Source organism: Chelonoidis abingdonii, chromosome 10, assembly GCF_003597395.2.
Source record: "Chelonoidis abingdonii isolate Lonesome George chromosome 10, CheloAbing_2.0, whole genome shotgun sequence".
In the NCBI taxonomy this organism is placed as follows: Eukaryota; Metazoa; Chordata; order Testudines; family Testudinidae; genus Chelonoidis; species Chelonoidis abingdonii.
The window spans coordinates 69161529-69185385 of record NC_133778.1 but is presented as its reverse complement, the minus strand read 5'-3'; the positions used below and the strand labels follow the sequence as shown (position 1 = coordinate 69185385).

Below are 23857 nucleotides of genomic sequence, written 5' to 3'. Positions count from 1 at the left end.
AAGCAGCCGCGACCACACTCCCAACTGCACCCCACCCCAGCCTGAGGAGCCCCCTTCTGCACCCTGAACTGCCTCAATGTTTCTGGCCCAACACCCAAGCCCCACACTCTAACCGAGAACCCTCACCCCCTGCCGCGCACTGCCAACCCAATTTTGTGAGCCAAGACCATACAATATCATTGGCTGCCACCATACAATTTTCTATGCCGAGGATGTGGCCTCAGGCAAAACTAGTCAAAGATTTAGGAAAATCCTTTTGTTAAGCTTTTTGTCAATTTAAAATAGTAATAAGTTCTAGCCCTCATAATTGGAGAAAAAGCTTGAAAACAATGACCCTAGTGTATGCTAAAGGCTCAGAACAATAGCGAGTAAAGCAAAACAACCCAAATATATTATTACTAATTACTTATAGTTACTATTTCAAGATGTTTAAGCCAACCTAGATTTTTGGGGGGGGGCTGATTCATGATTGGGGCTGGGATACTGTAATTAGGTGGGAGGCAGTTGTGGGATAGTCAGTATTATGTTTACTATTTCTAAAATATAAGTTATAGTGTTGTGTTCTGAAGCTTACGAGGTTGGGAACATTCAAACGGTAAACAGGTGATAGGATGCTAAACGAAAAGATAATGCAAACACAATCTCAGTCATCCAACAACAGGAGTCTGACCGACTGGTAGACATCGTATGCCAGGGACATAACCAAGCTAAGGCTTGTGGATGTCATGGACAGAAATGCCCTGGCCAACGCTGTTATATTGCTCCCGTGTCTAGTAAAGATCAAGAAAAGAAAACAAAAATGTGTGGTTCTCAATCAAGCGGTGGCAAACAGTCGGTTGGGGGCTGTGGGGTGGGTCGCAATCACTCTCCCTTTTGTGAATAAATAGTTCAGACTGGGTTTCTGAAACATTTTCCTGTTGCAAAATGGTATTATGGCATGAAGGGCTGAGAAACCATTAAGTTAAGTTAAAAAAGCAAATGCAATGTGTGTATAAAATGTGTTCCACTGTGTACTGCTTTTCTCTCCCCATGCATCAATGTGTTATCTGCAATCAGTAGACACACTAGTAATTGTAATAGCAATGCAAGCTCAAGAGGGACAACTGATTGTGTAAAGTAATTCACAACATTCAAGTGTTGTCAAGAATGAATCTTAAGACTGTAAATCTACAAGGCAGGATCACGTTCTATCTGTGTGTTACAGTGGCCATTACTACCAACACTACCCTGATCCTAACTGCAGCCTCTGGCAATTAGTGCAATTAAATATTAGATAATATGCATAGAGTACAAAAATCCATTGTATAACAATCAACTGTTATTTTCAGGCAGTCTCACCAGAAATCAAACAGTATCAGCCTGCCAACTGAAGTGCTATTCAACACGCATAGGTCTACCTATCACTTAATTGATCTAATTTACATCGCTCAGGGAGGTGAAAAAGCACAAGTTACAGTGACCTAGCACTGTTCACAAACCGCCTAATTGCAGCAGAACACTCTCCACAACATAGCTTCCACCTCTCTTCCAGAAGTTGGAGATAATAATTATGCTGACAGGAGATCACTTTCCCTTGGCATAGAGCGATGTTCACGCTGATCACTATGGGTAAAGCTGTAGGCTTCTGGGCAGTGCCATGAGGCCTTAGCTGGGTAAAGCATGGGCATGCACTGGTTTGATGTATTGCCATCTCCTGGAATCCTTCAAGGTTCTTTCTTGATTGGTTAGCAGTCTCTCTTTATTCCCCATTAATGTTTTATTCCACTGGACACTTTGATGAGTGTGTTCCTACACCTACTTCAATGTTACTAGTCTTTGATCTCTCTCGTTTGAATGTACATGGCTTAAGGCGAGCATTTAAAAAAAATGTATGTAAAAAGAAGAAGCAACTTGGGAAATCGATTTAATAAGGGAATATAAAGAAACCACCCAAATGAATTAGGGTGCTATTATGAGATTATTTACTGTATACACTGAATATATTTGTACACAGCGCCTTCCTCCATTTCAGCCGGATCCTGCTTTGTTTAGCTCTAGGATGAGGCTGATAGATAGGAAAAAGTGCAGAAATAATATATAAGAATTTTGGAGTATTTATACAGTTTTTCCCCTTTAATTTAGTTTGTTTTTGTTACAGTTAAAGGGAGGGTAACTTGAGAGCTGTTATTATCATGCATTGAAGTCAGTATTAACTTTGCATCAGAGACCTTCCATGAACTGTGGAAACTTCCCTTGAGGGCCTGAGTCCAAAGGGCACAAAGGGAGAGGGTAGTTAATTTATTATTATTATTATTATTATTTTTACAGTATTGCTGCTGGATGATAGTTTATTATTGTGAATTTAGGAAACAAGGCCAGACTCCTGAGTCTGGTGTTTTGACATACTTTTGAATTAATACATACAATAAATTAAAAAGCGTAATAGCACCCTCTATCCACCACTGAACTTTCATGTTCGTAATAAGCACACAGCAAATGATGGCTTTAGTGAAAAAAAATACTACCCGAGAAAAGCAGGGAGAATGTAGGTCATGGAATACTAATCACCTGTGTTGGAATTATGACCAAGACACAGGGTTTCAACCCTAATCTTATGAAAAGTGCCATGTGGTCTTCTAATGACCACAAGTGTGTCAAGGATCTCGTCGTTTTAACATTCATCACAAGCCAAGCAGGCTCCAGGTCAGCACAGAGACCCTCTAGCAGCATGCAGGGCCATGGCTCACTAGTGTGACTTATGCCCAGTGAACTTACAAATTGCTTGAGGTCTCTCATTCCAGTGCCAACCTCCTTTGACCTGCGTCACTTACAGACAGCTAACATAACCACAACATTGAAGTGGTTGGTACCTCAAGAGCTTTTTTCTGTAGGCGACAGTTTAATATTCGAGAGCAGAGAGCAGGACTATCTTCCTATGCCATTTTGATAGGGTGGTGTGCAATCATAGGGTTCTAAATTGAGCACATCAATATTCAAATGTCAATACATTCTGCCCCAATTTATCACTGAAAGCATTGACAGCTTGCAGACACAATGCTGTATAACAGAGCAAGACCAAGAAAGGAGAAGCAGGCAGCTTCCAAGGATGATGGATAATTTTTCACCTCAGGTAATGACAAGTGGCATCCAATAGTTTGAACTCAGCTAAAAGAAACAAAATCTGATTCTGGAGCCAACTGACAGCTGATTAGAGTCTCTGTTTGGATTTTTGAGGACGCAGCCATGTGGGGGAAGAGAAATGTAAATTATTAAAGCATCTAAGCTAAGAGTTCTAACTGAGTCTCATTTAATTGCATGTCAAGAAAACGCCAAACCCTTATAATATACTGTAATGTGTGTTTTCCTCAAATGTAACAGCTCCACAGACTGGCCTGGTTGTAAATCAAAGAAAATAATCATATATCAGCATCAGGGTGACAAAGTAGCCTTCCCAGAACCAAAAGTGCTGCTGCCACACATCAGCCTCGACCTTTGTTTTCACAATTCTCATGGGTCTACAGTTCCTTTAAGTGGAAGTCACTCGCTGTCCCTTCCTCCACACACACAAGAATTCATATTCAGTCGGCTCTGAACTTACCATGGAAATCATGCAAAGTGATATGCTGTGTCTGCAAGTCCAGTGCATGTCTTTAGTCACTCCAATTCTGTATGACCTGCCAGGGTACGATAAAAATTTCTTTTGTTGTGGCTGGATCCAGTCAACATACTTATACGAAAGTTCACACAGACAAAGTAAAGTGAGTCAGGGAGAAAAGAGTAAGATCAATGCAAAAACAAATAATGAATGTTTGCTACAAGATTTACGGCTAATGACAAAAAATGATTTAGTCCCGCACAAAACCATCCCTGATTTGAATAGAGTGTACTCAAAAGGACAATATGTTAAGTTAAGTTATTACGAACTCTCTATGAACAGAATACCAGGCATAGGAAAACATACTATGGGCAAGCTGTCTCTCTTGCAAGCTCGATCCCTAGTAGTCCTTTCCTATACTTTGTTAGCAGTTCATAATAGAAAGACTACAGTGAACAGGCCTTAAATTTAGATTATTCCACTCTCGCACGCTGTGCTCTTGGGTTCATAATGTTATCAGAACCCAGGAATAGACCCGCTATCTTTACCAATAATGATTTGGTTTCTTTTTTCCCCCCCTTTTTGTAGCTTATATGGATAAGCTCCCCAAATCTTCTGCTAAAAACCAAACTGATGTTTTCAGACGATTTTTACATAGTAACTTGCTCTCACTCCAAAGAAAAAGAGTCAGTCCTTGCCTTTCCAAACACTTAGTGTACAGTTGAAACACATACACGATTTATTATTCTGTGGTCCTTACTCATTGTCTAGCTTCTCCACTGTCTCTTAGCCCACATTCAAAGGAAAACAGATGTTGAAGTAGTTTGGCTGTGTGGATCTACATCTAACAATTCTGCTTGCCATCAGTTTTATTAAGCTCGCATCTATTAATTTTACACTAAACCTGACATCCTAGGAGCTCATTTATGAACTTATGAATATCAAAGTTAGTCTATAGGTAGGTAAGGATTATAAATACCCACAATTATTCAATTGAGTACACTGAGGAATTAAGAATGAATTGCCTGTCATATAACAGTCTTTTTTGTGAAGAGCCAGAACAGGACTAAGTGTCCCCACCCAATGTCCCAAAGCCCTTAATAAACACCACGCAATTACCTCACACTGTACCATTGCACAGTAATTACATCCTCAATTCTTCACAGATAGAGGAAGTTGAGTATGTAAAAGGTTAAGTGATTTGTTAAGGTTCTAAGCTTTACATTATTTAATGAACAAGATGACTACGAAACCCAGCAGTTCATGTCTGGGATTCTAATAGTTAATAAAAATTAGACCAGAGAGATTCCTGTGTAGATTCGCAAGCTCCAAGTTGTGAACTTAGGGCCATGAAGATAACACACCTCCATGCCAAATACAAGTCCTGACCAGACCAAATGGTTTTGACTTTAATTTTACTGACTGTAAAATAGAAACCGTGTTGTTTTTTGTTTCCCTGTAGAATATAAATTATCAGAAAATTGGAAAGTCTCAATTTTTCTGCACGGTTAGGCAAAAGATGAACTCAACCTTTTTCCCACTAACCCTATTTCTATTGTTACATTATCCTCCCTAACCACTCTCACATAGTTGTCACTTTTGTCCACACTTTTTCATGTCCTTTTGTGACACTGTGGGTGAGCAGTTCTTACGGTGTTTTCGGAGGGCCAGTTGTCTCTCAGGGTTCTGCCAGTCGCACAGGGTGCAGGCTAGCCATCAAGACGGCTTCGATTCCCAGTACAGTCAGGGGGTGTGGCTGGCCTCACCGGAGCTTCCTGGCAGGTCCTTCCCCTGCAGCCTCCACTCATAATGAGCTGGATCCATACCTTATACTACTAAGCACTTGGAGCATGCCAGTCTGCCATGGGAGGTGGTGACTTCCACTGTCAATACAATGGGCTTAACCCTGTCTGACCTAGTTGGCGGGTAAGCAGACCCCGTCACGACCCCTTACATCAGAAGAAGAAATAATACCTTAATCCAATGAAGTGGTATTTCACCCACGAAAGCTCATGCTCCAATATGTCTGCTAGTCTATAAGGTTACCATTGGAACTCTTTGCTACTTTACAGGATAGGAGAAATATAATAGCGTATAAGTGCAAGTCATAGCACTAGGGATCTAAACTAATAAGAGATTTTAGATATTACGTTGGGGATGCATCAGTGGAAACGACGGAGGAAGGAGAATGGACCTTTGGTATTGGTTGATAGCAGGAATGCTATGAGCCGCCAATGTATTATGTCCTGTTAACAAAAGCAAATGCGGTGTTTAGGATCATCCGGCGAGGTATCTCCAGCAAGGAGAAGGAGTGTCAGTGACCCTTATATACGGCGCTGTGAGCCCACCTGGATTTGTGTGCATTTGGTGTCCCCATGTTTAAGAAGTGATGAATTCAAACCTGGAACAGGTTCAGAGAACGGCTACTAGGATGAGCCGAGGAATGGAAAATCTGCCTTATGAAAGGAGGACTCAAAGATGCTTGGCTTGTTTCAGCCTGGCCAAAAGAAGGCCCGGGGGGATATGCTTGCTTCTATATTTAAATATACAGGGGCATGCGAGTCAACAGTTAGGGAGGAGAGGAATATTTAAGTTTAGTACTAATGTAGGCACGAGGAGTACAGGTACAACTGGAATTAGAAGTTTAGAGCTTGAAATTTAGATGAAGGTTATCTACCAAGGGTGAGGTGAAGTTCTGGAACGGCCTTTTCCGAGGGAAGTATGGTTGGGCAAGACTTATCGGGCTTAAGATAAGCTGATAAGTATTATGGAGGGAGATGTATGATGATGGGATATGTTAATTTGGGCATTGATTTTTTGGTCATATCGGCCAGATACAGTCGTCGCTCGATGGTCTGTGAGGGGTATGTTGGAGGGATGCGACGGAACTGAGTGTACTGCGAGAGAATTCTGTTCTTGGTGTGGCTGGTGAGTCTTAGCCGCAAACCATGCTCAGAGTTTAGCTGACGCCATTTGGTGATCGAGGACATACTTTTCCTCCAGGGCGGATGGCAGAGAGCCCTGAGGTTTTCTCGCCTTCTCTGCACGTGGGCATGGGTCGCTTTGCTGCGTGGATTCCTGCAGCGTTGAGGTCTTCAAATCTCAATTTTGACGACTTTCAATAATCAGTCATGGGTTCGGGGTTGTTATAAAATGTGTATGGGTAGGGTTTGTGGCCTCCTTGTGCAGGAGGTCAGACTAGGATATCACATATTGGGCCTTCTCGACCTAGTGAGTCTACTGGAGTCTATGAGGTCTAATGAGATCCAGACTAAACACAGCTACCCTGCTGAATACTTGAAACCTTATAAAAAGCTCCGTAACAGCAGATTTAGAGCTTGTTACACTGACCCCTGAATCCAAAGATGAGTCCCGCTTACAGCTAAATATCAGCTCATTTAAACCTAATCTGTCCCTTATATGTGTTATTTTTACATTCAATCGTTATTTGCAGAAGACGATTCTGTACCTTACCTTGTATTTACATTCCTGATGAGAGTTATTTAGGGAGAGATTGCAGTATCGCTTCGTCAGCAGCAGTGGTAAATCCAGAATAACATGGTTGACCTCAGTACATCACACCAGATTTACAACCACTCGCAACAGAATTCGTTGGCCCCTCACTTCATTATTCAGACTGTGAAATTGACCTGGTCATTATGGGGATGTAGCCACGTTTGCAAACACCTTCAGCGGATTAAACAGACCTAATGTATATTCAATTCTAAATAAAATATCTAAGGCCTCATTACGAGTTAATACGATTATGAGTAAAAGAATTTAATGCAGTTGTGGACCTCAAAAAAAGTATTACCATAAAACAATATATATTTCAGAGTAAGGTTCCTTGTCCAAACAACAGACGTTTTATAATCTCTGTTTAGAAACCAAACCAGATGTTACTCAAGCAGATAACATGTTAAAATGTGAACATGTTTTTACAAGCTAAGAACCATTTAAGGAAAAAAAAACCTGGCTGGAAACATGAAAATAAATAATAAATTCTAGTATTTTAATGCCACAAGCAATTCTAAATGGAATCAAGTGAATTTAATGATTAATAAAACAAAACAAGAAGAAAATAACTGATTATATTCTGGGGTGAAACGCTTCTTCATCTTAGCCAATTGTATTATTAGAGCAAGGATCTGGGTTAGTTAAAGCCATATTTAATGAACCTTTTGAGATAGAATATTGATTAGGAGAAAATTAAAATTGAATAAATGAATAAATGGTAATGCCTTTTGCCCTCATTTAATATAAATCATAACAAACAATACGATAATTGAAAATACCTCAGTGCGTTTGCAGCTAACAACACATCATTTCTGCACTGCCTTCAAAAATTGTCTTCATTCATATTCATACATCCGCAGAGTTAGGAAGGCAATTCTCCACTATTGTTCAGATTTATCACTATATTTATTGTTACTCCAAATACTTGCAGGGCCAGTTTCAGACTAAGCTGGGTTCTCTGGCAAATTATCTCAGATTCACAGACTCTAAGGATCAGAAGGGACCATTATGACATTAGACTAGCTGACCTCCTGCAACAATGCAGGCCACAGAATCCACCCACCCACGTCCTGTTAACAAACCCCTAACCTATGTCTGAGTTATGACACCTCAAATTATGATTTTAAAGCCTCAAGGTGCAGAGAATCCTCCAGCAAGTGAACCGTGCCCCACGCTGCAGAGAAGATGAAAAACCTCCATGGTCTCTTACCCAATTTCCCTGGAAGAAAATTCCTTCCTGACCCCATTGTGATCAGTTAAATTCTGAGCATGTGCGTTGCAAGACTCACCAGCAGAGACCGGATAGGAATTCTCTGTAAGTAAACTCAGATCCCACTCCTATCTAACATCCCAATCCAGACCACTGACATATTTACCTGCTAATAATCAAGATCAATTAATGCCAAAATTAGGCTATCCATCATACTATCCCCATAACTTATCAAGCTTAGTCTTGAACCCAGATAGTATTTGTCTCCACTACTTCCCTTGGAAGGCTGTTTCTAGGAACTTCACTCCACTAATGGTTAGAACTCTTCATCTAATTTTCCAAGTCTAAACTTCCTAGTGTCCAGCTTTATATCCCATTTGTTCTTGTGTCCACATTGGTACTAAAGCTTAAATCCATTCTCCCTCCCTGATTATTATCCCTCTGACTCAGATTTTTCTGGATGCGAAGCCTGATGGATTCCTTCACCAAGGGTAGTTGAAGAACCAACAAAGGGATGCCATTTTAGTTTGGTTTGGTGGAGTATGAGGACCTCATAGAAGAAAATGGTTGTAGGGACAACCTTGTTTGAGTGATCATGAGCTAATTCAGTTCAAACTAGATGGAAGGATAAACAAAACTAGATCTGGCTGGTTTTTTATTTCAAAGAGCCTAACTTAAAAAAATTAAGGATTGCTAGGGAAGTGGATGACTGAAGAAGTTGTGGCTCTAAGGCAGAGGAGGCCTGGAATTACTTCAAGTCAAAGTTTGCAGAAACTATCGAAGCCTGCATCCAATGGTAATTGGAACAAAATACAACATGGTTTACAAAAGTAGATTGTGCCAACCAACCTGATCTCCCTTCTTTGAGAAGGTTAACAGATTTTTTAGACAAAGGAAATGCAGTTGGATCTAATTTACCTCGATTTCAGTAAGGTGTTTGATACCGTTCCCGATGGGGAATTATTAGTAAATTGGAAAAGATGAGGCATCAATATAAATTGAAAGGTGGATAAGGAACTGGTTAAAGGGGAGAGGGATAAATATCAGGGAGGGAGAGGAATTATTTAAGCTTAGTACCAATGTGGACACAAGAACAAATGGATATAAACTGGACACTAGGAAGTTTAGACTTGAAATTAGATGAAAGTTTCTAACCATTAGTGGAGTGAAGTTCTAGAACAGCCTTCCAAGGGGAGTAGTGGGAGCAAATGACATATCTGGGTTCAAGACTAAGCTTGATAAGTTTATGGGGGGATAGTATGATGGGATAGCCTAATTTTGGCAATTAATTGATCTTTGATTATTAGCAGGTAAATATGTCCAGTGGTCTGGATTGGGATGTTAGATAGGGTGGGATCTGAGTTACTACAGAGAATTCTTTCCCGGGTCTCTGGCTGGTGAGTCTTGCACACATGCTCAGAATTTAACTGATCACCATATTTGGGGTCAGGAAGGAATTTTCTTCCAGGGAAGATTGGTAGAGACCCTGGAGGTTTTTCATCTTCCTCTGCAGCGTGGGGCACGAGTCACTTGCTGGAGGATTCTCTGCACCTTGAGGTCTTTAAATCATAATTTGAGGATGTCAATAACTCAGACATAGGTTAGGGGTTTGTTACAGGAGTGGGTGGGTGAGATTCTGTGGCCTGCATTGTGCAGGAGGTCAGACTAGATGATCATAATGGTCCCTTCTGACCTAGAGTCTGTGAATCTGAGATAATTTGCCAGAGACCCAGCTTAGTCTGAACTGGCCCTGCAAGTAATTTGGAGTAACATAAATATAGTGAAAATCTGAAACATAGTGGAGAATGCCTTCCTAACTCTGCGGCTGTCCATGAATATGAATGAAGAACAATTTTTGGAAGGCAGTGCAGAAAATGATTGTGTGTAGCTCAAAGCTCCTGAGGTACTTTTTCAATTACTATTGTTTGTTATGATTTATTAAATGAGGCAAAAGGATACATTTTTTATTCATTTATTCAATTTTATTTTTTCTCCTAATCAATTATTCTATCTCAAAGTTCATAAATATGGCTTAACTTAACCCAGATCCTTGCTCTAATAATACAATTGTGGCTAAGATGAAGAAAGCGCTCTTTCACCCCCAGAAATAATCAGTTACTTCTTGTTTTGTTTTATTAATCATTTAAATTCAACTTGATTCCATTTAGAATTGCTGTGCATAAAATACTAGATTTATTATTTATTTTCAATGGCTTTCAGCCAGGTTTTTTTTCCTTAAATGGTTCTAGCTTGGTTAAAAACATGTTCACATTTAACATGTATCTGCTTGAGATAAATCTGGTTTGGTTTCTAAACAGAGAGATAAAACTCTGTTGTTTGGACAGGAACCTTACTCTTGAAATATATATATTGTTTTATGGTAATACTTTTCTTGAGTCCACAACTGCATTAAATTCTTTTTTACTCAAATCGTATTAACTCTTAATGAGGCACTGAGATAGATTTAGATTGAATTACATTAGGTTGTTTAATCGCTGAAGGTGTTTTGAAAACAGTGGCTACATCCCATAATGAACCAGGTCAATTTCACAGTCTGAAATAATGAGTGAGGGGCCAGATTCTGTTGCAGTGGTGTAAATCTGGTGTGATTGTACTGAGGTCAACCATGTTATTCTGGATTTACACTGCTGTGACGAAGATCTGAATCTCTCCCTAAATAACTTCCATCAGGAAATGTAAAATACAAGGTAAGGTACAGAATCTCTTCCTGCAAATAAATTAATGTAAAATAACACATTAAGGGGACAGATTGGTTTAAATGAGCTGATAACTTTAATCTGTAAGGGACTCATCTTTGGATCAGGGGTCAGTGTAACAGCTCTAAATCTGCTGTTACTGGAGCTTTTATAAGGTTTCAAGTATCAGAGGGGTAGCTGTGTTAGTCTGGATCTCATAGACTCATAGACTCATAGACTCATAGGTCAGAAGGGACCAATATGATCATCTAGTCTGACCTCCTGCACAAGGCAGGCCACAAAACCCTACCCATACACATTTATAACAACCCCGAACCCATGACTGAGTTATTGAAATCCTCAAAATTGAGATTTGAAGACCTCAAGCTGCAGGGAATCCACCAGCAAGCGACCCATGCCCCACGCTGCAGAGGAAGGCGAAAAACCTCCAGGGCCTCTGCCAATCCGCCCTGGAGGTAGCTTCATTCCCGACCCCAAATATGGCGATCAGCTAAACCCTGAGCATGTGGGCAAGACTCACCAGCCAGCACCCAAGAAAGAATTCTCTGCAGTAACTCAGTTCCCATCCCATCCAACATCCCCTCACAGACCATTGAGCAGACTTATCTGCCGATAATCCAAAATCAATTGCCCAAATTAAACTATCCCATCATAACATCCCCTCCATATACTTATCAAGCTTAGTCTTAAAGCCAGATAAGTCTTTTGCCCCCACTACTTCCCTCGGAAGGCTGTTCCAGAACTTCACTCCCCTAATGGTTAGAAACCTTCGTCTAATTTCAAGTCTAAACTTCCTAATATCCAGTTTGTACCCATTCGTCCTTGTGCCTACATTAGTACTAAACTTAAATAATTCCTCTCCCTCCCTAACGTTAATCCCCCTGATATATTTATATAGAGCAAGCATATCCCCCCGGAGCCTTCTTTTGGCCAGGCTAAACAAGCCAAGCTCTTTGAGTCTCCTTTCATAAGGCAGATTTTCCATTCCTCGGATCATCCTAGTAGCCCGTCTCTGAACCTGTTCCAGTTTGAATTCATCCTTCTTAAACATGGGACACCAGAACTGCACACAATATTCCAGGTGGGGTCTCACCAGCGCCGTATATAACGGCACTAACACCTCCTTCTCCTTGCTGGAAATACCTCGCCTGATGCATCCTAAAACCGCATTTGCTTTTTTAACAGCCATATCACATTGGCGGCTCATAGTCATCCTGCTATCAACCAATACCCCAAGGTCCTTCTCCTCCTCCGTCGTTTCCAACTGATGCATCCCCAACGTATATCTAAAATTCTTATTGTTAATCCCTAAGTGCATGACCTTGCACTTTTCGCTATTATATTTCATCCTATCCTGTAAAAGTAGCAAAGAGTCCAATGGTACCTTATAGACTAGCAGACATATTGGAGCATGAGCTTTCGTGGGTGAATACCCACTTCATTGGATAAGGTTTATTCTTCTTTCTGATGTAAGGGGTTGTGACGGGGTCTGCTTACCCCGCACTAGGTCAGACAGGGTTAAGCCCATGTTATTGACAGTGGAAGTCCCACCTCCCTGGCAAGACTGGGCATGCTCCAAGTGCTCTAGTAGTATAAAGGTATGGAATCCAGCTCATTATGAGCTGGAGGCTGCAGGGGAAGGACCTGCCAGGGAAGCTCCGGTGGAGGGCCAGCCACAGCCCCTGACTGTACTGGGAATCGAAGCCGTCCATGGCCTGCCTGCACCCTGGCGACTGGAGGAACCCCTGGAGACAACTGGCCCTGCCGAACACCTAAAGAACTCTCACTCCACATGTCAAAAAGGACATAAAAGGTGGACAAAAGAGACAAACTATGTGAGAGTGGGTTGGGAGGATAATGTAACAATAAAACAGGGTTTAGTGGGAAAAAAGTCTGAGTTCATCTTTTGCCTAACCAGTGCCAGACAAAATTGAAGACTTCCAATTTGTTTATAATTTATTCTACAGGGAAACAAAAAACAACCAGGGTTCTATTTTACAGTCAGTAAAATTAAAGTCAAAACCATTTGGTCTGGTAGGACTTGTTTGGCATGGGAGGAAGTGTTATCTTCATGGCCCTAGTTCACAACTTGGAGCTGTAATCTAGCACAGAATGTCCTCTGGGGTCTTAATTTTTATTAAACTATAGATCCCAGACATGGCTGCTGGGTTCTAGTCCCATCTTTTCCATTAATATGCTTAGACCTTAACCAAATCACTTAACCTTTACATACTCAATTCCTCTATCTGTGAAGATTGAGGTGATATATACTGTGCAATGGTACAGTGTGAGTATGTGTGTATTAAGGCTTGGGACATTGGGTTGGGACACTTAGATTCTGTTCTGGCTCTTCCACAAAAAGACTGTTATATTGGACAAGGCAATTCACTTCTCTATTCCTCAGTGTACTCATCTGAATAATGGGTATTATAATCCTTACCTACCTAATAGCTAACTTATGATATTTAATTCATAAATGAGCTCCTAGGATGTCAGGTGTTATAAAATAATAGATGGAGATTAATAAAACTGATGGCACAGAATTTGTTAGAGTTAGATCCAACACACCAAACTACTTAAACATCTGTTTTCCTTTGAAATGGGGCTAAGAGCAGTGAGAAGCTGACATGAGTAAGGACCACAGAATTAAATAAAATGTGTATGTGTGTTTCACTGTAAGCTAATGTTTGGAAGCAAGACTGCTCTTTGTTTTTGGGGAGAGCAAGTACTAATAAAAATCAGTCTAAAACATCAGTTTGGTTTTTAGCAGAAAGATTTGGGGAGCTTATCCATATACTACAAAAAAAGGGGGGGAAAAAAGAGAACCAAATCATTATTGTGTAAAGATTAGCGGTCTATTCCTGGGTTCTGGTAACATTATGAACCACAAGAGCATCAGTCAATGGAATAACTTCTAATTTAGGCCCTGTCACTGTAGTCTTTCTACTTATGAAACTGCTAACAAAGTATAGGAAAGGACTATGGGATCAGCTTGCAGAGAGACAGGCTTGCCATGTATGTTTCCTAACCTGTCATTCTGTTCATAGAGAAGGTGGTAATAACTTAACTTAAATATTGTCCTTGTTTGAGTACACTCTATTCAAATAGGGATGGTTTTTGTGGCGGTACTAAATCATTTTTTTGTCATTAGCGTAAATCTTTGTCAGAAACATTCATATTTGTATTTTGCACTTGATCTTACTCTTTTCTCCCCTGACTCACTTTCTTTGTCCTGTGTGAACTTTCTATAGATGTTTGACTGGATCAGCCACAACAAAGAATTGTTCCTGCAGAGTCATACAGAGATTGGAGTGAGCTACCAACATGCACTGGACTTGCAGACACAGCATAATCACTTTGCAATGAATTCCATGGTAAGTTCAGAGACGCACTGTAAATATGAATTCTCTGTGTGTGTGGGAGGGGAAGGGACAGGAGTGAACTTCCACTTAAAAGAGAACTGTAGACCCATGAGATGTGAAGAACTAAAGGTCAGGCTGGATGTGTGGCAGCAGCACTTTGTTCTGGGAAGCTACTTTGTCCACCCTGATGCTGATATATGATTATTTCTTTGATTTAAAACCAGGCCAGTCCTGTGGAGCTGTTTACATTTTGGAAAACAAATACAGTATATTTAAGGGTTTGGCGTTTTCTTGACATGCAATTAATGAGACTCAGTAGAACTCTAGCTTAGTGCTTTAATAATTTACATTTCTCTTCCCCCACATGGCTGCTCCTCAAAAATCCAAACAGGAGACTCTAATCAAGCTGTCAGTTGTGTCCAGAATCAGATTTTGTTTTTTTCTTAGCTGATTTCAACTTTGGATGCAACTTGTCATTACCTGAGGTGAAAAAATTATCCATCATCCATTTGGAACTGCCTTGCTTTCTTTCTTGGTCTTCTCTGTTATACAGCATTTGTGTCTGCAAGCTGCAATGCTTTCAGTGCAGAAATTGGGGCAGAATGTATTGACATTTTGATCATTGTGCTCATTTAGAACCATGATTGCACACACCCTATCAAAATGGCATAGGATAGGAATAGTCCTGTCTTCTCTCTCTGAATATTAACTGTCAGCTACAGAAAAAATGCTCTGAGTCAACCAACCACTTCATGTTGTGTTTCTGTTAGCTGTCTGTAAAGTGACGCAGGGTCAAGCGAGGTTGGCACTGGAATGAGAGACCTCCAAGCAATTTGTAGTTTCAGCTTGTGGCATAAGTCACTAGTGAGCCATGGCCCTGCATGCTGCTAGAGGGCTCTGTGCTGCTGGAGCTGCTGCCTTTGTGATGAAATGTAAAACAGAGATCCTGACAACTTGTGGTCATTGAAGACCACATGGCACTTTTCATAAGATTAGGGTTGAAACCCTAGTGTCTTGGTCAAATTCCAACACAGGTGATTATATTCCATTGACCTACATTTCCCCTGCCTTTTTCATGGGCTAGTTATTTTTTTCACTAAACCATCATGCTGTGTGCTTATTAGAACATTGAAGTTCAGTGGTGGATAAGAGGTGCTATGTACGTTTATGTATTTATTGTGATTTTAATTCAAAAGTATGTCAAAACACAGACTCTAGGAGTCCTGGCTGTTCCTAAATTTACAATAATAAACTATCATCCAGCAGAATACTGTAAAAATAATAATAATAATAATAATAAATTAACCTACCTTCCCTTTGCTGCCTTGGGACTCAGCCCTCAAGAGGAGTTTCCACAGCATGGAAGGGTCTCTGATGCAAAGTTAATACTGCTTCATGCATGATAATAACAGCTCTCAAGTTACCCTCCCTTTACTGTAACAAAACTAAAACATAATTAAAGGGGAAAAAACTGTATAATACTCCAAAATTCTTATATTATATTCTGCATTTTCCTTATCTATCAGCCTCATCTGAGCTAAACAAACAGGATTCCGGCTGATGGAGGAGGGTGTGTACAATATTTTCAGTGTATACAGTAAATAACTATAATGCACCCTAATTCATTTTGGGGGTTTTCTTTATTTCCCTTATAAATGATTTCCCAGTTGCTTTTCTTTTTAACTTTTTTTTAAATGCTTTAAGCATGTTGACATTCAAACAGATAAACTAGAACAGTTGAAGTTAGGTGTAGGACAATCATCAAAGTGTCCAGTGGTAATAAAAACATAATGGGGAAAATAAAGAGAGACTGTAACCAAATCAGAAAGAACCTGTAGAAGGATTCCAGGAGATGGCACATAACTCAGTGCTGCCCATGCTTTACCCAGCTGAAGGCCTCATTGGCACTTGCCAGAAGCCTTAAAGCTTTACCCATAGTGTATCAGGTGAACATGCTCTATGCCAACAGGAAAGTGATCTCCTGTCAGCATAATTATTACTCCACTTCTGTGAGAGGTGGAAGCTATGTTGGTGGGAGAGTGTCTCCTGCCATCATAGCGCCGGTGTGAACAGTGCTTAGGTCACTGTAACTTGTCTTTTTCACCCCCCTGAGCGATGTAAATTAGATCAACTTAAGTGATAGTGTAGACCTATGGTGTGAATAGCACTTCAGTTGCAGGTGATACTGTTTGATTTCTGGTGGAGACTGCCTGAAAATAACAGTTGAATTTATACATGGATTTTTGTACTTATGCATATTATCTAATATTTATATTGCACTAATGCCCAGAGGCTGCAGTTAGGATCAGGGGTGTGTTGTAGTAAGTGCCAAGTAAACACACAGGAAGACGTGATCCCTGCCTTGTAGAGTTTACAGTCTAAGACTTCATTCTGACAACACTTGTGTATGTGAATTACTTTTTACACATCAGTTGTCCCTCTGAGCTTGCATGCATACAATTACTAGTGTGTCTACATGATTGCAGGATAATACATGATGCATGGGGGAGAGGAAAGCAGTCACAGTGGACACATTTTATACACACATTCATTTGCTTTTTTACTTTAACTTAATGTTTCTCAGCCCCCTTCATGCCATAATACCATTTTGCAACAGGAAAATGTTTCAGAAACCCAGTCTGAACTATTTATCACAAAAGGGAGAGTGATTGCGACCACCCCCAACCCCCAAACTTGTTTGCCATCCCCTTGATTGAGAACCCACATTTTTTTTCTTTTCTTTGATCTTTACAGACACAGGGAGCAATACAGCGTTGCCAGGCATTTCTGTCCATGACATCCACTAAGCCTAGCTTGGTTATGTCCCTGCATACGATGTCCTACCAGTCCATGGTCAGACTCTGTGTTGGACTGACCTGGATTGTGTTTGCATTATTTTCTTTAGCATCCTATCATCTGTTTACCGTTTGCAATGTTCCCACCATCGTAAGCTTCAGAACCAACACTATAACTTATATTTTAGAAATATAAACATAAATACCTGACTATCCCACAACCTGCCTCCCACTAATTACAGTAATCCCAGCCCCAATCATGAATCAGCCCCCCCCCAAAAATCCTGAGGTTGGCTTAAAAATCATGAAATAGTACTAAAGTAATAATTAGTAATAATATATGTGGGGTTGTTTTGCTTTACCTCCTAGTTTCTGAGCCTTTAGCATACACATGGGTCATGTTTTCAAGCTTTTCTCCACAATTATGAGGGCTAGAAACTTTATTATATTTTTAAATGAAAGCTGAGATTTTCCTATAATCTGTTGACTGTTTGGCCTGAGGGCCACATCTCGGAATAGAAATTGTATGGTGGGCCATGAATTGTATGGTTGGCTCACAAAATTGGGGTTGGCGTGCGGCAGGGGGTGAGGGCTCTGGTTGAGAGTGTGGGCTCTGGGTGGGGCCAGAAATGAGGAGTTCAGGGTGCAGGAGGGGGCTCCAGGCTGAGGTGTGGGGTGCAGGTTGGGAGTGTGGGCTCTGCGGTGGGGCTGGGAAGTTTGGGATATAGAAGGGTGCTCTGGGCTGGGATCAAGGGGTTCGGAGGGCAGAATGGGGATCAGGGCTGGGGCGGGGAGTTAGGGCATGGGAGGTGGCTCAGGGGTGCAGTCTCTGGGCGGTACTTGGCTCAAATGGCTCCTGGAAGCTGTGGCCATGTCTACCCTCCGGCTCCTATGCAGAGCTTCAGCCAGGTGGCTCTGCCCACTGCCCCATCCGCAGGCGCCGCCCCTGAAACTCCTGTTGGCTACAGTTCCCGGCCAATGGGAGCTGCGGGTGCGGCGCTTAGGGCGAGGCAGTGTGCAGAGTGGAGCCTCCTGGCTGCCCTTGCACGTAGCAGCCAGAGTGGGGCCATGCCACTGCTTCTGGGAGCCGCGTAGAGCCTGCTCCCCGGCTGGAGTTCCCCAGCTGGAACTCGAGGGCTGGATTAAAACATCTGGTGGGCCAGATCCATCCCGTGGGCCGTAGTTTGCCGACCCCTGTTCTACAAAGTGGGACTTTAAGAAGAACACCCACTATTATGAGATTGGTGATAAAATCATGAGAGTTGACAGCACTATAATTGGTGGAGCTCTTATAGACAACACACTAAAATGGGCTTTGAGGAAGGTTGTGGAGGAGGGAATAGTCTGAGGGATGCTCTAAATTTTGCAGGAAGAATCCAGTTGATTTCAAGGGAAGTTAAATTGGGTCCTGGATCTTGAAGCACATATTTTTGTAAAGTTTCTAGCACACTTTAGGCCCAAGTTAATAATAGTTATAATAATCTTCTAAATTCAGCTGAAAAATATATTTGAAGGGTCTTTCTCAGGCCAAACCTTTTCACACACACTCTTCCCTATACATTCTTATATACTTGACATTGGCCAACTTCCTTTTATAGAAAAACTATTTGTAACACTGTTTATTCTTACTATGCTACTCTTTCCACAGAAGAACTATAGTGTGTGAGGGGGGATTAGAGGGGAAGAGCCATAAATTTCAGGTACTAAACTGCAGTTCAGTATTTTTCTTGAAAAAACAACTGTAAATGTAGATTTTTTCCCCAGTGAATCATGCCACGTTTGTTTCTGTTTCCTTAGTTCTGAAATATGAATTATGTTAGTCTTTATTACAGTAGTACAATATTTATACCAATGTAATAACATAGTTCACTAAAACAAAACATCGAGCTCTGGTTTATATTTAGTAATCCTATTAACTTAGTTGATTTGCTAGCCTAAGCCACAACATCCTAGTTAAATGGGCACAAGTCTGATTGATTGTAGTTTTGCTCTTGGATTACCTGATATGCATGCTGTTTCTTCTGATTGAAGTTATTCATATCTACTCCACCAAGATTGTTTTATGCCTATATTCATTACCTCATGAAATGGTGAGTCATCGCTTTCTGATAAACACATGCTAACAGTGCTGTGTTCAGTGGTGGAATCGTCAGCCCTTCTGTTGCCAAGGAGTTAATTATCTGAAACTAAACTGAGATGCATGTTGTCCTCAGAGAGTCACAGTACATTTGAAATGCATTACAATTATCTGGTAAAGGCTAATGGCATCTTTTGGAAATTCCTGCCATTTATCATTTACATGAACTATATAGCCTTCTGTATTAGACTGAGATAAATGCCATTCTGCATCAAGCCACTGGCTTTGTTACAGAGGCTACCATAGGAATCAAGATATTAAAGGCGTCCTATGTGAAACATTCTTCGCTTACTCCATCTCCCTCACCCCCATTGCTCCCTCTCCACTACCCTCGCTCACACGCCCATTTTGACTGGGCTGAGGCAGGGCTCTGGCTGAAGGTGCTGGAGGTGCGGGCTCTGGGGTAGGGCCAAAGATGAGGTTTGGGGTGCTGGAGGGGATGCCGGGTTGGAGCTGAGGGGTTCGGAGTATGGTCAAGGGCTCCAAACTGCGGCAGGGGGTTGGAGTGTGGGAGGGGGGTATGTGCTCTGGGATGGGGCTGCCAAATGAGGATTTATGGTGCAGGAAGGAGCTCCAGGCTGGGGCTGAGGGTTCAGAGTGTAAAAGGGGGTGTGGGCTCCAGGCAGCATTTACCTCAGGCGGCTCCTGGAAACTTGTCTCTCTGGCTCTTAGGCAGAGGTGTGGCCAGGCACCCCTGTGGGCTGTCCCTGCCTGCAGGTGCTGCCTCCGCAGCTCCCATTGGCCGTGGTTTCCAGCCAATAGAAGCTACAGAGACGGAGTTCTGGGCAGGGGCAGCATGCAGATCCTGTGGCCGCCCCTACACCGAGGAGCTTGAGGGACATGCCAGCAGCTTCCTGGGGGCTGTGTGGAGTTGGGCAGGGAGGCCTGCCGAAGCAAGCCTTTAACGGCCCGGTCAGCAGTGTGGACCAGAGCTGCCAGAGTCCCTTGTTGACTGGGCATTCTGGTTGAAAACCAGATACCTGGCAACCATACAGTCTCCTCAAGTGAGAATACTTTATTGCAGGCTCATCTTAGCTTGTGTTGGGGGTTACAGATATGATCACTTATGTAGTTAAGACATGATCTATTGCTGGCATTGAAGATCAGGGCCAAAGCCTTGTAAGGTAACAGAAACAGAAGTAGCAGAAAGTGGGAGCCAGGGATATGCTCACAGTGGTCTTTGGCATTGAGGAGATGTGTGGTAGTATTCTGTACCTGAGGTTGCACATTTCTGGCTGCTGGCAAAATATGACCCTAAGTTCTCAAGGAGAACTCTTGCATGTCATTCTGCAGATGATGACCTCATCGGGTCAGTTCCTCCACAACTATGGAGAACTTTTTGTCACTGAAGTGAGCTGTTAAAAGAAGAGAAACTCCCTGATTTGATGGAAGTTTCCAAAGTTTAGAGAAAAATCTGTAGACAATTAATTTCCTTTAATTCTTTTGATTGCTTCTGGAAAGTCTGCAACTATACATAAAATGTAAGGTTTCTAGTGATGCAGGAAATAATTTAACCAAAGCTTGGTTATAGCCTAGTGTCTCTACAAGAGAATATTAACTGTAGCATTTTTGCCCTCACTTCTAGACAATAATATATTCAAGGGCTTTCTGCAATTCCATATGAGGAGACCTCTGCTGGCTGAGTGGAATGGGTTCCTGAAGTATTTTTTAAAATGAGTGCCTCCATGAGCCTGTTCATAGCGGTGAATTTGTGAGCTCAAAGGAAACGTAGAGTCTCAGACATTACATTCTCCATTCTGTTTACTTCCTGCTAGGATCAAAAGATTCCTATAAGAATAATATTGAACATTTCAATTTACTCTTTTTTGAACATGAACAAAATCAGAGGGATAATTTTGTAATATTTTGACTATTGGGTTTTGGTAGTTGAGATCTGTGTCTCTTTTATTTAAAACTTTATAGATAGGAGAAATGAAGATTAAAGAAAGTGGTTCCAGTGTTTTCCCATTAGCAAGAGTAATTTGGGTTGTTGCAGAACTTAGGTTTTGGTTTTGAAAAACTAGTTCAGGAGTGGTCTGTATCCCTGTCCCATTTTACCTCAAACATGGAGAAAAGTTTCCAACTTCCCTCCAAATACAGAATATTCTCTCCTCCCCCCACCCCAGTCAAAGTCCCTGGCAGAGCAGTATTCAGTATTGCACCAGTGCGAATAGCATCTGACATGGTGAAGAATGGTCCAGTGCTTAGGGTGCTAGCCTGGGACTCAGAAGACCTGTGTTTAATTCCCTGCTCTGCCACAGACTTTCTGTGTTGCCTTGGGTAAGGCATTTACTTTCTGTGCTTCTGGCCATATAAATATCATAGAGTGTGTCCTGCTGTGCTAGAAATGGGAGCTTTATAAGGACATACATATACAAATGTGATATTCAGCACTTGATTCCGCTCTGGAAGTGGTTGATATATAGGACGTTAACAACATGACATTGCTATATATAGAAATGCCATTGAAAAGTCCTTTTTAAAAGTGGTTTAAAAATCTTAGTTTCAATTCCTCTCTTTCTCTCTCCCTCTGTCTGCCCTGTGGGCTTATGGAGCCCTCCTGAGTAATTTTTATAGAGTACCCTGGAGCTCTGCCAACCTGGTGCTCACCATGTAGAGCAGTGTTTCCCAAACTTGGGACGCCGCTTGTGTAGGGAAAGCCCCTGGCAGGCCGGGCCAGTTTGTTTACCTGCCCCGTCCACAGGTCAAGCTGATCGCAGCTCCCACTGGCCGCGGTTCACTGCTCCAGGCCAACGGGAGCTGCTGGAAGCAGCGCGGGCTGAAGGATGTACTGGCCGCCACTTCCAGCAGCCTCCATTGGCCTGGAACAGCGAACTGCAGCCAGTGGGAGCCGCGATCAGCCAAACCTGCTTTCACGGCAGGTAAACAAACTGGCCTGGCCTGCCAGGAGCTTTCCCTAAACAAGCAGTGTCCCAAGTTTGGGAAACACTGATGTAGAGAATGACAGGGGAACCTGCTGAGACCCACTGTCTGTTGGCAACTCTCAAAGTCCATTGGGGCATAAGGGTATAGATTGAGTCCAAAACTCAATTGCTGCTCCCTGCTGGAGTAGGGAGAGCTGTGGAAGATACCTAGTTAGCTGTAGAACACATTGGTACTTTTCCAGTTTTGTTAATGAAATTCCTCATTTAAATAGATAGATATAAAAATATATAAATCTCCCCTAACTGGAAAATCAGGAACATCTGCTGTGTCTCAATCAATCTAACCTTTTCTCCCTCTGTTATTTAATATATTTATATACTGTAGTTACTGGGAACCAAAGAATTCACAGTTGTTTTCCTTCCATTCAGTCATGCTCATTACATTACAAGTACTGATATAATTCTACAGGGAAATAAAACCAAGTGTGGTAGGAAAGGCTCGTTCTTTACATGAAATACAAATTGCTGCACTAACTTTCTCGTCTTTAAAAAAAAAAGCAACATTCCAGGTCTTCAGCCAGTGCAAACGGCATAGCTCTATTACCTACAATCACACTATGCTGATTTAGATCAGCTGAAGGTCTAGCCTAAAAAGTCTGAAAGCTGATCTTGACTGGAACACAGCCATGAGGATTTTCAGGAAGAAGGCCTTGCTTATTTAGAAGTCTTTTTGCTGCAAGCCTCACTGCTCAGGTTAATTTCAGCTTTTGAGCTAGAGGGACCCAAAGACACATTCTATAGTGGACTATAGTCAAAATCCAAATCATGGCAATTTTAAAATTGTAACTCTAACTCTAAACCAGTTTTACCAGTTTTCTTCCAACTGCACCAATAAATGAATAAATCTCCTTTGCGTTCAGAATTACTCTGATATTTTCAAGCCGAGCAAAATTTACAAGCCAAGGCCATAGGAGCAGCAAAGAGAGGGGCCAAAAATAAGACTTATAATGGAAGCTGGTGCCATCATGGCTCCATATTACTATATGCCGCACTGCTATATGTAACTGGGCGCAAATTATATTAACAGCTGATTTGCATTTGAATTGTCTAATACCTATGCATGCTGTATATTCATACTGAAGTTATGCATCTCTATCACACTGAGGTCCTGATCCTGCAAACACTTAATGTGTGCTTAATTTCAGGTATGTGAATAGACCCATTGAAATCACCAGGGGCTACTCCTATACATAGAGTCATGCATGACCTCAAGTGTTTGCAGGATCAGGACCTAAGACTATTTTATGTACTTGTTAAGCCCTTGAATCAGTCAGTCATGATTTTGTGACCAAGAAATTCAAATTGCATTCCTCCCAGTTGTGGAATTGTTAGACCAGTGATGCTCATCCTGTGGCTCTCATAGATTCTTCAGGTCTGACTGGAGTTCCCAATGCTCTTCCAGATCTCAGGCTACATTTGTCACAGGAGCCCACCTCTTCTTTGTTAAGAAAGCTGGAGAATACAGAGTACTGGTAGAGTCCCAAGCTGCTGGGCCTCTCCCAGCTGTCAGTGAGGAACAGAAGGAGACAGAGGTGACTGCATCAAAGAAGTTCCAGAAAGCCATAAGGCTGTTGCTATCCAGTGTCTTCACACTGGCATTT

General features: G+C 41.7%; 1 protein-coding gene across 6 annotated transcripts in view; it reads left to right on the top strand.

Annotated features, from left to right (window-relative positions):
* Positions 1 to 23857, top strand: part of KALRN (kalirin RhoGEF kinase) — an 833042-nt gene that overhangs the window by 382451 nt on the left and 426734 nt on the right. For all 6 annotated transcript variants that reach the window (XM_075070289.1, XM_075070290.1, XM_075070292.1 and 3 more), the window contains exon 6: positions 14269 to 14391. In XM_075070289.1, the coding sequence (XP_074926390.1) occupies positions 14269 to 14391 (123 nt within the window). The remainder of the gene's footprint in view (positions 1 to 14268; positions 14392 to 23857) is intronic.